Genomic DNA, 17006 nt, shown 5'->3' on the forward strand with positions numbered 1-17006 from the left:
AGATTGCTGGGAGAATTATCAACAACTTCCGATATGCAGACGATACCACCCTAATGGCAGAAAGCGAAGAGGATCTAAAGAGCCTCTTGTTGAGGGTGAAAGTGGAGAGTGCAAAAGCTGGTTTGAAACTCAGCATTAAAAAAACTAAGATCATGGCATCTGTCCCCATCACTTCCTGGCATATAGAAGGGGAAGAAATGGAAGCAGTGACAGATTTTATTTTCTTGGGCTCCAAGATCACCGCAGACGGTGACTGTAGCCATGAAATTAAAAGACGCTTGCTCCTTGGGAGGAAAGCTATGGCAAACCTAGACAACATAGTAAGAAGCAGAGACATCACCTTGCCGACAAAGGTCCGTCTAATCAAAGCTATGGTTTTCCCAGTAGTAATGTATGGCTGTGAGAGCTGGACTATAAGGAAGGCTGAGCGCCAAAGAATCGATGCTTTTGAACTGTGGTGCTGGAGAAGACTCTTACGAGTCCCCTGGACTGCAAGGAGGTCAAATCAGTCCATCCTAAAGGAAATCAACCCTGAGTGCTCATTGGAAGGACAGATACTGAAGCTGAAGCTCAAATATTTTGGCCACCTAATGCGAAGAGAAAACTCCCTGGAAAAGACCCTGATGCTGGGAAAGACTGAAGGCAAAAGGAGAAGGGGACGACAGAGGATGAGATGGTTAGATAGCATCACCGATGCTATGAATATGAACTTGAGTACACTCCGGGAGAGAGCGGAGGACAGGAAGGCCTGGCGTGCTATGGTCCATGGGGTCACGAAGAGTCGGACACGACTGAACGACTGAACAACAACAACAAATCATGTGTGTTCCTCTCCCCCCATTTTGTAAACCCATGTTGTGTTAAAAGGATAAAGGTTATCCTTTAAAGAATAAACGCTATCCTTTTAACATTTGGATTCTGCCTCAGTTTGATTTAATTAAGAAGTACAGTCCACAACCATTAACATCAATGGGAGGTTTTACTTCAAAATTATTTCATATAAAAATCCCTTTGTATTTAGCCTAAGGCTGCAGCCCTGTGATCCTTACTTGGGAGTAAATCTCACTGAACCTAGTGGAACCTACTGATAAGTAAATGAGCATAGAATTGAGCTGCTTATAATACCCTTGATTAGTTTCAAAATAATATGCTTAATAAGCTAAGACTATACCAGGCTCTTGTTATTTCAGTAATCCTTCATCATATAGACCACAACCAACTAAGCGTGATGCAGATTCCATCTGAATATGTGCATAATGCCTTTCTCTCCAAATATAACGCTACCCACATCCAAAGATTTAGTGGGGTATCAGTCTGCCTCACCACAACCCAGCATCATACATTATGTGGAACATAACGTAGTAATCACAGCCTTGTAGAAATCGAAGCCAGTAGTGGGCAGACACACACACACACACACCCCTTCAGTGAGAAGTATGGGTAGTAACACAGGTACTCCATTGATTGATGTGAAGAGACATCCATGATAAATCCAATGTTCTTTCTAGTCTATCATACATGCAGTTTTCTTTCTCCTTTTCAGACTGGAGATATTGGCTACCTAGATGAACAGATCATGGCTTTGCACACAGAGATTGTAGAACTGCAGAGGAGCCCCCATGCACGACGACAAGGCGATCTCATGGAAAATCTGTAAGAAAATAAGCTTTTCTCATATATATGTTGGTGGTTTTTACAGCGTAACCAGTTTAAGGGTTTCATTATATGTTAATATGTTATCCTTTTGCAATGTATTAATATGTTAATTGTTTTTCTAGTCTGCCCCCTCTCATGTCATAAACAGGCCACCAGCCAGGTATAGCGATTTACCAAGATCTTGATGGTCTGTTGCTTGCCTGGTATTCTAAAAGCAAGAAAGTTATGACCTTCCAGGTATTCAGCAATACATGGCTGGTGGACTCTGTTCATCCTAGTTTGTCACAAATCGTGCTATCCTGGGCCTTTCTGTGTGAAAACAGGAGACAAGATTGGATCTTCCTGCAGATAGACTGGCAGTTCCTACAGATACAAGCCTGGCTTACTTGAGTTATGGTGGAAGTAGTATTATCTTGCTGAGAATTAGCTTGCTCTACATTCTACCAGGTGTAAAATTCAGTATTTTTATTTAATTAAAAAAAATTCACATTCCTGCTCTAACTGATTTGTCTAACAAAAGAGAACACTTCACTGTATTTTAATTTCTTAATTTATGGAACTATCACACTTGACAGTGAAGTGTCAAGAGAATTGGGGAGATTTTTGTTTTTACTGTTTTATCATCTCTTTACAGCGAACAAAGGGCTATAGAACTCTACAAACAATTAAAACCAAGAGCGCCAGGTATGGAAGAGCCTCATTCTCTGATCTGCCGTGAATCCACAACACTGTTGGTGTTAAATAGGAAGTTTTGCAAAGAACACCATGGCGGACAAATACTGAAGTGGACATGTTAAGGAGGCTTGGGGTCATTCTGGGAGGGTTAGATTAACAAATGGTTAGAAATATCAGGACCGAGCAACTGAATCACTTGAAAATTATCTATTTTGCTTATGTGTTATTTGTTTTATAAGCCATTTCTAGCAGATCCCAGTTAGAGGTTGAAAAATTAGAATCTCTAGGCTAATTGTTAGCTCTTTGTGTTGGACTTATTTTTAAATCTTAACTTCCATCTCTTGTCCAATCAGATATTTCATTGCCATATTCCTTTAAATCAGGAGTGGGTAACATTTTCAGCCCCAAGAGCCCTGTGGAGTGGTAATTTGGGGGCTACATGTGCACATACACGTATGCATGCATACCTACATACATACGTGTACATATGCCCACATACACAGGAGGGGTTCACTGGGAGAGAGGGAGGCTAAAGCCTCTTCCCAACCCCTACCACCCTAATTAGGCTTGCTGTTTCTCCACCACTATTTGTGGCAGAGAAACAGATATTTTGGCTATATTAGGATCACTAGAATGGATAGAGAGACTGAAGCCTCTTCTCCCCTGCAGCTATTAGCTGCATTAGAATTGACTGTGCTGTTGAAGAGGGCATGTGGGGATGGCTGTCAACATGTATCCCCTTTCCTGGCTTGGTCAGGCTCCCAACAGCTGTTTGGTGGGATGTCAGAAGCACAATCGAGCTGGGAAACAGAGTGCATGGCAGGAGTCACCCCATATGCCCTCTTCCTCAGCACAGTATGCCACCTTGGCACAGGAGGGGAAATTGGGGGTCCTCATGGACACCCTCAGCAGGCTGCACAGCTGATCTCCAAGAGCCACATGAGATCTGCAAGCCACAGGTTGCCCACCCTTGCCTTAAATGTTGTTTTCAGTAGTCTGTGAAGCACAGTGCAAAAGAGGAATAATAGGAGGAGGCACAAGGTAGGAATTACAGTTGAAAGAAGGCTTGTTGGATTTCAACAAAATATTCAAGCCCCCTATTTCAGACGCATCCTAAATAATCAATGAGTATATGGTAATGTGAACTGTTTAAATCGGTTTTGGTTTTTGTTAGTGTTTATTTCAATGTTGATGTCTTTTTTTAAAAAAAAAGTGTGTCCTGCTTATGGTTAACCTCTGACTGCCAATGCCTCTCAAGAGCAGCACTGTTCTGATCACATGATAGGTGTCCCTTTCAGATCATTCCTACAGTGACAGCACAGAGATGGTGAAGATCATTGTCCAGACAGTTCAGAGTCAGGACTGGGTGCTCAAGGAACTCTTCAGACATCTTAGGTACAAAGCGCACATTCCTTCTGCAAATACACACATTTTCATTCCAGCTTGGCATCTGACTAGGCAGACTTATCATTGTCCGTGGGACGCCTTAGGTCAGTGCAGAATTTAAGATGCTTGTCTGTATCCATCTGTTTCATTGGTTAAACTTTTATTCCTGACCCTTAGTGTTACAGTAATAGTTATTTTCCGTTTCAAAAGTGAAAACACTAAAAGCCTGTTTACAATTTTTGAAAGAAATTGCTTCCTGAAAATATCTGGTTTGTTGTGAGGTATTCTTAACAATGGGGAATGGGCAGTCTTTAAGGTATGGAATATCAGAATGATTTAGACATTACATCACATCTTTCATTGTTACTGGATAGTTGTAGAACCACGGAGTTCTGGTGTGTAGAATACATGAAGTGATAATGTTTTATTGGACCCATAAAATATCATCCCATCAGTTCTCATTCTATGAGAATACGGTTACAGCATCCTGATCCAAATATCTTAAGAGCATTGGATAGTAATGGAATCCTTGCGGGAAAGTAAATATAGTCTGTCTAGTTCAACATTTTGAGCGGCCCAATAGAGGGGAGGAGGGTCTGTGCTTACCTATTGCCTCCTCCTGACTCCCTACCTCCAAGTAGGATCCCTCTCCCACTGTGCTTCCAGGATTTTCAGAGGAAAGGAGGGCACACTGCATCAAAATTACTAAGGAGCAAACTGGATTTTGCATGTATTTATAGGCTTAAACTGGCTCCCTTGTCATCTGAGAATCAGCCTAGCTGTTGGTAGTTCTGTCATGAGATGAAGAAATGGTCACAAATGTAGCGGAGGGGTAAACAGAATGTTGACAAATGTTACAACTTCTGTGAGGGAAATGAATAGTCAACTTTGGATGAGAAAACATTTCACAGAAGGCGGAATGTGTGCTGTTGCCAGAAAGAGGAGCAGTGGCATCTGTGTTGTAGCTTAGGGCTGGTGAACTGTGTGAAGAGGAGGCAGAGTCTGGGTGGCTGAAGGGAAAGGTGAAGTGGACAGAATTTGTGATTTGGGGGAACAATGGATAAAGGAGATGGAAGCCTGGGTGAAAGGAGAGGAGGAAGAATGGTGTTGAGGAAACCAGGAGCCAAGGAGAATGTGTGGATTTTTATTTAATGTTTTGAATGGGACCAGTGGACAAAGAGTTACTGACAGGAAAGCAGCAGACTGATGATGGAGCTTCAGAGACCAGGAAACTGGAGAGCAGGCCTGTAGTTTCCTTTATTTGTATTAAATCTTGTGCACGTTTTATTTGCCCTCTAGTTTGGAAAAATGGGTCTAAACTTTACCATTTTGTGCTTCACTTCTTCTCTGTTCGTTAATATCTTAACAGTATTAACATATTGTTAATATGGGGCCTCTGGATATTCACCTAGGCACTGGTAGTTCTCTTTCCAAAGCTCTAAGCATAAAATGCACCCTGTACCTTTAATTTCCAGAAAGCTTATATACATTTTGGTCCTGTTGTTCAGATAAGAAAAAGTTGGTTCCTAACCTAGACATTTGTTTATTTTTTTCATTTTTGCATCACAGCAAACTGTTGGGTTGTAAACAGAAGATTATTGATTTGCTTCCAAAGATTGAAGTGGCTCTGAATAAAATCAAGGAGGCTGACAATTCGGTGATGCAGATGCAAGGGAAAAGGCAGAGGGAAATCTGGCATTTGCTGAAAATTGCTTGTGTAAGGGTTTGTGCTCTAGTTTCAGAAGCAATAGCAAGATGTTCTCTATGTATATATAATAGAACATGTACTAGCTCTGTTATAGATAAATGTGTATCTAGAGATGTGTTGTGCTAACATTTAAATGGAATTTATTTCAAAGTAGGAGTTTACAACTGAGGTGCAAGTCTCACTGCTAAGCGTACAGGAAGAGACAGCAGTCAGTTTCCTGTGGGTTAGTAGCAATATGACAGTTGGTCCCCAAACTAATTGCCAGAAAAAATATAGTTTCTCCCAAGTCATGTTTATTTCATAGTTTCATTGTATTCTTTGTAGGGTAATGAAATTCAGCTTTGGGGCAGTATCCAATGCACTGGCGTAAATTATGCTGCACTTGCATGAATAAGAACATAAGAAGAGCCCTGCTGGATCAGACCAAGGGTCCATCTAGTCCAGCATTCTATTCACACAGTGGCCAACCAGCTATCAACCAGGAATCCACAAGCAGGACACAAGCTCAACAGCACGTTCCCACCCATGTCCCCCAGCAGCTGGTGTACGTAGGCCCACTGCCTCTCATACTGGAGGTAGCACATAGCCATCAGGACTAGTAGCCATTGATAGCCTTCTCCTCCAGGAATTTGGTTAACCTCCCTTTAACCATGACTTTAACCATCCAAACTGGTGGCCATCACTACATCTTGTGGTAATGAATTCCATAGTTCAACTATGCGCTGTGTGAAGAAGTTCTTCCTTTTATTTGTCTTGAATCTCCCATGTTATCCCATAACATGGGATAACCCCAGGTTCTAGTATTATGATAGATGGAGAAAAATGTCTCCCTATCCACATTCTCTACTCCATGCATAATTTTGTACACCTCTCTCTTATCTCTCTTTACCCTCCCTTTTTTCCAAGCTAAACAACCCCAGCTGTTGTAACCGTCCCTGCTCCAGCCCCTTAGTCACTTTAGTTGCCCTTTTCTGCACTTTTTCCAGTTCTACAATATCTTTTTTTTAGGTGTGGTGACCAGAACTGTACATAGTATTGTAAGTGTGGTCTCACCATAAGATTTATATAAGGGCAGTATGTTATTGGCAGTTTTATTCTCAATTCCTTTCCTAATTATGCCTGTCACGGAGTTTGCCTTTTTTACAGCAACTGCACACTGGGTTGACATTTTCATCGAGCTGTCCACCACAACCCCAAGATCTCTTTCTTAGTCGGTCTCCGTTAGTTTAGACCCCATCAGGTTATTCCTGAAGTTGGGCTTTTTTCGCCCCAACGTACATCTCTTTATATTTGCTTACTTTGAATCACATTTGCCATTTGGATGCCCATTCTCCCAGCGATCCCAAAAGGAGAGATCCTTTTGGAGCTCCTCCCAATCCCCCTTTTTTTAACAACCCTAAATCATTTGGTGTCATCGGCAAACTTAGTCACTTCACTGCTCACTCCGAATTCCAGATCATTTATGAGTAAGTTGAAAAACATTGGTCCCAATAAAGATCCCTGTGGGACCCCATTATTTACATCCCTCCGGTGGGAGAATTTACCGTTTCTTCGTACTCTCTGCTTTCTGTTCTTTAACCAGTTACTGATCCATAAGAGGACCTCTCCTATTATTCCATGACTGCTAAGTTTGCTCAGGAGTCTTTGGTGAGGGACTTTGTCAAAAGACTTTTGGAAGTCCAAGTAAACAATGTCGACCAGATCGCCCCTGTCTACATGTTTATTGATACTCTCAAAGAACTTTAAAAAGTTAGTGAGACAGGACTTACCTTTGCAGATGCCATGTTGATTCTTTTTCAGCAAGGCTTGTCCTTCTATATGCTTACTAATTTATCTTTAATAATGCTTTCAACCAATTTACCTGGAACAGATGTTAAGCTAACCAGCCTCTAATTTCCTGGATCCCCCCTGGATCCATTTTTAAAACTTGGTGTTACATTGGCTGTCTTCCAGTCCTCTGGTACAAAGGCTGATCTTAAGGACATGTTGCATGTTAGAAGATAAACAATTTCATGTTTGAGTTCTTTAAGAACTCTATGATGGATATGATCTGGGCCCGGAGATTATTAACTTTCAATTTGTCAATAATGTTGAGAACTTCATCTTTTGTCACGACTGTTTGCCTCAGTTCCTCAGACTCCCTTCCTGAAAACATCAGTTCAGGCACAAGTATCTGTCCTGTATCTTCTGCAGTGAAGATACATGAGAATTCATTCAGCTTCTCTGCAATCTCCTTATCCTCCTTTAGTTCTCCTTTAACTCCATTGTCATCCAACAGTCCAACTACCTCCCTAGCTGGTTGCCTGCTTCTGATATATTTGAAGAATTGTTTATTGTTGGCCTTGATATTATTAGCGATATGCTCCTCAAAATGCCTTTTTGCATCTCTTATTGTCTGCTTGCATCTCCTTTGTGCGGGCTTGTGCTTCCTTTTGTTTTCCTCATTTGGGTAAGAATTCCATTTTCTGAAGGAAGCCCTCTTTTCTCTAATAGTTTTCTTGACACTGTTTGTTAACCATGCCAGTAACCTCATGGACTCGGTACTACCTTTCCCTAACCTGTGGTATACATTTTAGCTGAGCTTCTATTATTGTGGTCTTGAGTAACCTCCAAGCATTTGAAGGGATTTAACCCTCTTGATTCCCCCTTTCAACTTCCTTTTCACCAGTTCCTTCATTTTAGAGAAGTTTCCCCTTTTGAAGTCAAATGTGACTGTGTTGGACTTCCTTGGCAATTTTCCACTTAAATATATATTAAATCTGATAGCACTGTGGACACTGTTTCCAACTGGTTCAATGTTTACATCTCGTACTAGGTCTTGGGCAACACCATTTAGGATTAAATCCAGGGTCGCCTCCCCTCTGGTTGGTTCCATGACCAACTGTTCTAGGGCACAGTCATTTAGGGCATCGAGAAATTTAACCTCTGGAACATGCATTTACCCAAGGGGGGGTGGGATTGAAGTCACCCATTATTACAACATTTCCTCATTTGGGAGCCTACGTGATTTCATTTTCCATCTCAAGGTCACCCTGAGCATTCTGGTCTGGGGGACAATAGCACACTCCTAGTACTAAATTAGTTTTGGAGCCTGGTATTGTGCCCTGGTATTTTAGATGTTCTAGTCTGCTCGACACTATGCCCTCTTTGATGTACAGAGCAACACCTCCTCCAGTACACCCTTCCCTGTCCTTCCTGTGTAGTTTATATCCAGAGATGACCATATCCCACTGGTTCTCTCCGTTCTACCATGTTTCCATAATGCCCACTATATCTAGGTTCTCCTTTAAAACCAGGTACTCCAACTCTCCTATTTTGGCTCTGAGGCCTCTAACATTTGCATAGAAACACCTGTACATGGTGTCCCTCCCCAGATGTCTCTGGCCTGTGCATTTTTTGCTATGGGACTTAGGCCTCTTTGACTGAATATTATGTTTAACCATATGCTCATCGTCTATTTCCTCCCCTTCTATACTTGGGCAATCAAAAACACTTTCATTTGCATTTCCTAGGAATGATTTAACCCGAACCAGATGCTTCCCAGCTCCTTACAGCTTTTCCTCAGGGTTTAGTTTAAAAACTGTTTAGTTTCTGCCACCTTTTTTATGTTTAGCGCCAGCAGTTTGGTTCCATTATGGTTCAAGTGCAGCCCATCCCTCTTGTACAGGCCCAGCTTGCCCCAGAATGTTCCCCAGTGCTTAACAAATCTGAACCCCTCTTCCCTACACCACCATCTCATCCACGCATTGAAACTCCTCAGCTTCGCCTGTCTAGCTGACCCTGCGTGTGGAACAGATAGCATTTCAGACAAAGCTACCTTGGTGATCCTGGATTTCGACCTCCTATGTAGCAACCTAAATTTGGCTTCCAGGACCTCACAACTACATTTCCTCACATTGTTGGTACCAACATAGACCATGACTACTGACTCCACCCTGGCATTATCTATTCAGCTATCTAGACGGCATGTGATATCCACAGTCTTCACACGAGGCAGGCAATTTACCATGCGGTCTACATGCCCATCACAAACCCAGATGTCTAATGATCAAATCTCCCACTACCACAAGCCTCCCTCCCCCCAGAGGCACATCCTCACATGAAAGGATATTTGCTCATCTTCCCAGGAATGGGTCCATTCTAAGGGATCATTTATTTCCCTCTTCCTCAGAATGACGCCCTCCTTCCCCGAGACCCGCATTCTCCATGACAGCAGAGGAGCTGTCACCCTGGGAGGGGGACCCAGCTAATAGGTCCCTGAAGGCCTCATCCACCAACTCCTCTGCCTCTCTTAGCCTCTTCAGGTCAGCAACTTGGCTTCAAGGGAATGAACTTGTTCCATGAGCGCCAGGAGCTCATTACACAGAGCACACACCCACAACTACTGTCCAGCAGGCAGATAGTTGTACATGTGGCACTCAGTGCAATACACTGGATAGCCCCCACGCCCCTGCTAGCTTTCTAACTTCATAACTGGTTTATTTCATTATTATTGCTATTATTGGGTTTGTTTACCTGGAAAACTAAGTAGTTACTTAGGGGAAGGTGGGGAATTTATTTATAGCTATTTATTTACAGTTACTTACTATGAGTAGGAAAGGAAGAGTTGATTGCCCTGGCTTCCTTGCCCTGTTGCTAAACTTGCATAGGTGCTTAACTCGCTGGTATTCTGACACTTTGCCACTGGCACTGTGATGCTTCATCACTGGAGCTCCTCACGCTTGGAGAGCTGGCTCCCTCGCAAGTGTACCTCCTTATTTAGATAGGCCCAGCTGCTGCTGCGTGATTCTGATTGGAGGGCCTCGTTTGAAAAGCAAGGGAGGCTGAGTGTGAACTCCTGGTCAGCCCTCGCTTCCAGTGGCTGGGTATGTTGGTCAGTTGGCCCCCCTGGGAATGGAGATTCCTATTTAGGAAGGACTATAGAAAATAGTGAATGGGAGACCTATGTAGAGGAGATCTTCTGTTCAACAGGTTGTTGGAGGGGACAGCAGACAAAGGGTAGGTCATTTGGGAATGGATGTGGTTTGCAAAGGCCGAGACCTTTACCCTGTGTTTTTTTAAAAGAAACAATAAATGATAACCTGAACTGTAAACTTGGGATAAATCTTTTTTTATGCTTCACTTAATGAACCGCTTTTTAAGGCCTAAAAGCTGACCCTACGCTGAGCCCAAACTGAAGCTAGCCTGCACTTTTGTTGTTGTTTATAAGCAGACTCTTACAGTTAGTCCTTTACAGGGGTTCTTGTCAATATAGACCTATGAATGGCTCCCTGCCCCCACCTGCTTTCTAAGCTTGGGATTAGTTTAAAATTGTGGCTGGGATTCTCTACAACCACCCAGGAATCTCTTTTAGAGTAAGGCTGAAAGACCTGTAAGTTCTTGCTGGATTCCCTGCCCCAGGATTTCGCTCCCTACTGTAAGTTTGTAAGGGATTAGCCTTCTTGGATTTAGCTCCCTTCGCTGTGCCCTTGTTTTGGCTTCAGCTGATAATTTACGAGTTGTAAATGATTACATGAGATAATTTAATAGATAATTAAGTAATTGCACTTACCTTCTCCTCGCACAGGTGCTTCACTCACTTGTGTTCTGATGCTTTGTCACTGGGACTGAGATGCCTCATCACTGGGGCTCCTTGGTCTCAGACAGCTATGACCACTAGCACAATGCCAATAGTGTTTGTTGGCACAACAGGTCCCAGGGAAACCCATCATGTCACTAAGCCTATTGGCAGTGTGCTAGAGCTCATTTACACTAGCACAACATAATTATGTTAGCGGTAGTGTTGCATTGGATACTGCCCTTGTGGTGAAACTCAGATGCATCAGTAGATTTGCTCTTGTTTTATACTACATATTGTATTGCCCAAAGCTGCCCCATCTCCCAGGATCTCCAGCATTAAACCATGACCACTTAAGTTGCAGCTGTTACCATTGCCATGCTGCTTAGTATTATGTCTAACTGCAGTTACCTCTTAGGATGTGAATACTTTGCTAAAAGCCAACAACTGGTGCATGAAAAGGTATATACTCCTCCCCACTGGATTTGAACAATGAGAAGAATTATTTTCTTTTTCTTTGTAGACTCAGAGTTCTGCTAAATCTCCTGTTAGTTCCAGTGTTGAAGGCATAATTACATCTTCAGTGCCTGCATGGCTCTCACAAACCTCAACAGGAAATGTGCTTCAACCTCTTTCTTCTGTTGAAGCCTCTAGAAATATGTAAGTCTAAGGGAACATGACAATTTGTTTGCTATTTGCAATGATTCTTAAACCTGAGTAATTTATGCTCTATCAGAAAGTATAATACTGAGAAAGCATAGTCCTGGTCAGAACATGCTACATAAGTGTGGTATTTACCAAACCCTGATTATTGGGTTAAGATCATCTTTTTTATTTGCATTTTCTTAATAATTTTATATTTATACAAAGTTTTTGCATCAGACCTTAACATTATTTTCTGCAAGTTACAAACTTGAGATAAGCTTGCTACATTTTATATTGTTCTGAATTTCATTTTCACAAAAGTGAATGAGGCCCATCTTACTAAAATGGTATTAATCCTATGTGTTCCTTCTTTATCATGAATATAATTTGAGATTTTGGATATTGAAATCTGAAAATGGTTAGAGTGGCCTAGAATCCTCAAATGCACTCAGCATAGCAACAGCCTCTCCCAATTCTGCCACGTATCTGTTAATCATTTATTTGTTTATTTCAAGCATTATAGCCCATCCTTCAAAATAGTTCCCAGGCAGCTTACATAAACAGAATATAAGATCATTTTTAGAAATACAACATAGAATAAAAGCAAAAATGTGCAGCATACAATCATTTGGCAGAGATAAGTCACTTTAGGGCACAATCCTATGTTGATAGTCAGCAGCCTCCAAAGTCGGAGGCTGCCAAGTACCCTAATGCAGGCCGGAGCACAGAGGAGATCTGCATCTGCCCTGCATTCTTGCTAGATGGCCTCCTCTCCTCCCTGCCCCTGAGATCGCCCCCTTTTCCCCATCCCTGCACCCAGGTTTCTGAGCTGGAGAGGTAGCCAGCACAGTGCTCTCTATGCTGGCTACGCGGGGGAGGGGAGCATGGTTCACTGGCTCCAAGGTCAGGCCCCTGGCTCTGACCTCGGAGCCAGTAAACCGAACAATCCTGTGGCCCCCCAGGCACTGTCTAGAGGCCATAGGGTTGATCTCATAGAAACTAAAACAGATTAAAAGGCCTGGGAAAATAAAAAAGCTTTCTTCCTGGTGCCAAAAATAGATTAACAAAGGGTGCAGGCAAGGCACTCTCTGGAGAGTGTTCCATAACTGGGGTACCATCACTGAAAAGTCCTCATCTCCAGTGACAGCTTGCTGTACTTCGCCTGGCAGGGGAACTCAAAGAAGACGCTCAGGAGAAGATCTTAAAGTCCTGGTGGGCACCTGTGAAGACAAACAATTCTTCAGATACCCCGGCTGCAAAATGTGAAGAGTTTTAAAGATGAAAAGTAGCACTCTGAATTGAGTCCAGAAACAGATCGGGAGCCAGTGCAGATGGCAAAGCAGTGGTGTGATATCTTCATAACAGCCAGTGGATCTTGCAGCTGTACTCGGAACTAACTGAAGTTTCCAGATTGTCTCCAGAGGCAGCCCCACATATAATGTGTTACAGAAGCTCAATCTGGAGGTTACCAGAGTGTGAATTACTGAAGCCTGGCTATCTCTGTCCAGATAGGCTCTAGTTGGTGCACCGACCTAGACTGGTAAAAGGTGTTCCATGTCATAAAGGCCACCGCACCTCCAGTGACAAAGACAGATAAAAAGCAGATAAAAATACAACATAATACACTCAGTCCAATGAAACCGATACTGTTTTGAAAATTTGTATAGTATTCTTGCAGTATAATGGTGGGATTATAGGCTTCATAGCTGCCTAGTAGAAAATAAAGGATGGCTACCAAGGCCAGCCAGAATTTGTGGACTCCTACTCTTAGTGTAGGTCTCTTAACTCCATAAGCAATGTAAATATTGAAAATCAAGTTTGCAAACTTCATTTATTTATTTAGAAAATGTATATCCCACCTTTCGATTGAATTGATCCTTTTAAGTGGCTTACAATAGATTGTAATAATACACAAGTATGCGCAAAGCCCAAACCAATACACCTCAGCAGCCCTTAGTCCCCTGATCTACAGATGGGAGTGCCTCCCTTCAGTTCTGTAGTCCCAGAGCAACTTTTTAAATAACTTTTTTTTTTAATGAATTGGGCAAGAGAACCTCCACTGTTTGCATATTCATCTTGATGTAGTATATGGATGGAATAGTGTTTTATCCTTCATAACAAAAAACACTACCTTACCAACCAAAAGTGGACAGAAGGAACTGGCACTGTCAATACATCACTGTGAATGTTAGAAGATAGAGATTATTGACATTTTCTGTTGGTATTCACCAGGAAATTGATAAAAGCCATATTAACGTACTCTAGAGAGAAAGAATTATAAAGGAAATGCATTTTCTTCAATGTGTTGGGGGTGTACAGGGAAGATTCACTGGAATTTAAAGCTGCCCTCCTCTGCTTTTCTTGGCAGAATGCCTTTTGCACATTTGATAGAAGAAAATCTAAGCTACCTCGATAGTTTTAGCACTGTCATTCAAGAAGCAAAACATGACCAGAATAGCAGCATGATGGTGAGTCTAAGAGTTCCACTTGGCACATTTTGAATAAGGAGGGGTTTTGAATAAGATGGAAAAACATTTCTAAAAATTTGGGGTGATTTGCCAATCTACCATAAAGACCTCCTCCTGGAAGAACCTGGTAAGTACTTCTGTACCCCTTATTTTTAAACTGCAGTTTTAAGATTTGAACAGATCAGAGCATTTTTCATGTTTAGTCTTGTTGGCTGAGGGTTGGGAGAGAAGAGAGGCTGTTAATTCCTTCCTCCACTTACACCACTTTAGTTGGCATGGCAATAATTCTGAACACTCAGAACTGTCCACTTGCTTGTTCAGTACAGTTACTCTAAAAAGTTAACTCTTTCTGTTTCTGAAAGTCAGCAAGGAAGTGTCCAGTTGACTAGACTGAATAGCGGGGTGGGAACATCACTCCTATCCTGGGAAGAGGGAGGGAATGATAAAAACAGAAAGTTCCTCAGTTCATTGTAATTCCTGTAGTAACAGCACTATGGCTGAGTGCATGAGTAGCTATGACTACCTGTCCCTGCTTCTCTTCCTGTTTCTTTGCTGGGCACAGTGAAGAAATGGCACACCACTCAAGCTTCAGCTCAAAAACCTTCTCAACACACATCTTACCCAGCCAGTTTGTGACAGTAAGGGGGAAAAAACCTTGGATTTTCTCTACTATCTGGTTTTCACCAATGGCTGTTTTAGCATAGCCTTTTGAGAATTTTCCAGAAGGATGACAGGCTTTTCAGGTTATTTTCATCAGGCTGGTAGAGCAAGATGGATGTTTTAGATTATCTTCTCTCCTGCTAACTTAGTTGATGAGTGCTAAAAGGCAAGGGGGAGAGACCTTTTAGTTCCTGCAAGCCTAGTTGTAGGAGATGAAGAGGCTGAAGTCCTCAGAATACTCAAGTGCTCTGGGGATTTTTCTGCTATTGTCGTTGTTGGCTACTCTGCCAGCCAATAGGAATCCCAAATTCTTTTATCAAATAGAAGTTGATAAAACTTCTGAAAGTTGGGCAGGGGATTTCTAACTGACTGTTATATGCAAGAAGACTGTTATATCTTGTCCTTCAGCTGTCGATCTAGCTTTTGCCGCTCCCAAAAAAAGTGTTGGAGGGAGCTCTGTTAACTACAACCCCACCCCAACCCAACTAGTATCTCCTTCAGACATATGCCAAAGTTTTGTGCTGTTTTGTGCCAAAAATCCCAGGTTTGGTTTTGCAATCATACATCAAATGTGGGTTTGTAGTTAACACACAAGAAAGCCAACATTGTCATAATAACTCCAAACCTGTGGCAAAGTTTTGTGCTAGGTTTGTGCCATTTTGTGCCACAAGCACCAAGTTTTGTGCCGCTACCAAAAGCGTGAAAATGACATACCCTTAGGTGTGGCATAGTGAATGCTAAAAAGCCAACATTCTCATATATCCCCCAGACCTGTGCCAAAGTTTTGTACCTTTGTAGAGCCTTCGTTGGGAACTGTCTGGAGCTGAAAAGTATAAGCGGGAAGCCTGCCCAGACCCCCTTCCTGCCCATGCCCAGAGGGCGAGGCTCCCTCCTTTTCCTTCAGTTTCTATTCAGCCACGGCAGCAGCAGAACTGAGAGCTTTCTCTGCTTTTGTCTCCTTTGTGGGACAGCTGAGCTTAGGTGTTCTTCAAAAATATTTCTTCTGTTTTTCTTCATCTTTGTCACACTGTTTATTTTAGTGTTTTTTATCCTTATTGTTTGCATGTTTATTTTCACCATGAACCTTGCCGTCTGGCAGCACATCTCTTCAGCGGCCTATGGCCCTTCAGGGCCCATTTTATAAATGTGTGGATTGTACCAGTAAGCTTCGCCCTACAGATATTCAGAATGTCAGAGAGGAATGAAATAAGGAATGTTCTGTACTGTCTAATCAGTGGAAACTTGCCCTAGCTTATATATATACTACTTCTGTAGATTTAAAATTGAGGCTGATTCAGCAGAAATTAATGTTTCGCATATATCGGACACCACAGGGTCTTGCTAAGAAGAAGCTGGGTAGTTCTGCTAGGCTGGGGGCCTTTAACCCTTGTCCTTGTGCCTGTAGTTTATATTGGAAAATACTGATCCCATAGAGCAATGGATCACTATTTTGCAATATAAATTGCAGATACAGGTGCCCTGATCCAGATCAGGACCCGAGCAGGGAGGGGTTAAAGACACACACACCCCAATGCTAGGAACCCAATCTGGATTGGGCCCCTGCAATTACTCTAGAGTAAAAATGAGAGGAGGAGAAACGTAGCTGCTGCTAGTTACGTCTGAAGAGCTACGTACATCTTTGATACTGCTGGCAGTGGTCTCTCTTACTGGGGCGCTTCCCACAGTACCTACTATGTCAATACTACCGCTTTCCATTTCAGCACCTCCTTCTGTTACCTCTCCATTCCCCGTCATTGCAGGTCACCATGACTGCTGTACCAGCGCCTACCATTCCTACTTCTCAAATCGCTCAAGTCAAGATCGGTAGCTACTGCTGCAACAGTGCAGCCTCATACAATGGATCCATCTCCTGATCCAAATGATTATCAGTTGGATTCATCCACTTCAGGTCTGGCTCCTTCAGCCTTGTCTCGGTCAGTCATTTGCTGCTGTCTCCAACAGAGGATAACTGACCACATGCAGAACAGATTCTTCATATGGCAGATTCTCTCAGTTTGGACATCAAACAGTACTCTCCTTTGGTTAATGACCAAGTGATGGACTTGGTCCAGTGTGAATACACAGGCCCAGTTGCTCTGCTGGTTCTTCCATCCTTTCTCAAGACAGCCCAGGAATTTTGGAAGAAGCTGTCTTCTGCTCCTCCAACTTCTAAATGAATGGAAAATCTGTATAGATAGCCAGATCCATGGCACCCATTTTATGGTTGTGCCCAGACAGTTTCTCAAATTTC

General features: G+C 42.5%; 1 protein-coding gene across 11 annotated transcripts in view; it reads left to right on the top strand.

The window, feature by feature from the left end:
- The window catches only part of CHUK (component of inhibitor of nuclear factor kappa B kinase complex), a 153694-nt gene that overhangs the window by 129448 nt on the left and 7240 nt on the right, over window positions 1–17006 (top strand). For 5 of the 11 annotated variants that reach the window (XR_014789296.1, XR_014789293.1, XR_014789292.1 and 2 more), the window contains 6 exons: window positions 1544–1653; window positions 2291–2340; window positions 3630–3726; window positions 5287–5434; window positions 11506–11642; window positions 13996–14095. Coding sequence is in view for 2 of the 11 variants with exons in the window: in XM_084845120.1 (XP_084701246.1) it covers window positions 1544–1653; window positions 2291–2340; window positions 3630–3726; window positions 5287–5434; window positions 11506–11642; window positions 13996–14095 (642 nt within the window). In the remaining 9 variants the exon portion in view is untranslated. Of the gene's footprint in view, window positions 1–1543; window positions 1654–2290; window positions 2341–3629; window positions 3727–5286; window positions 5435–9596; window positions 9730–11505; window positions 11643–12796; window positions 13168–13995; window positions 14215–17006 lie in introns of those variants that run through there. The other 6 variants (XR_014789299.1, XR_014789300.1, XR_014789295.1 and 3 more) reach the window with 5 other exon arrangements.

The sequence above is a fragment of the Heloderma suspectum genome, chromosome 3 (genome assembly GCF_057233095.1).
Source record: "Heloderma suspectum isolate Gila_16-S chromosome 3, 16-S_ref, whole genome shotgun sequence".
Classification (NCBI taxonomy): domain Eukaryota; kingdom Metazoa; phylum Chordata; class Lepidosauria; order Squamata; family Helodermatidae; genus Heloderma; species Heloderma suspectum.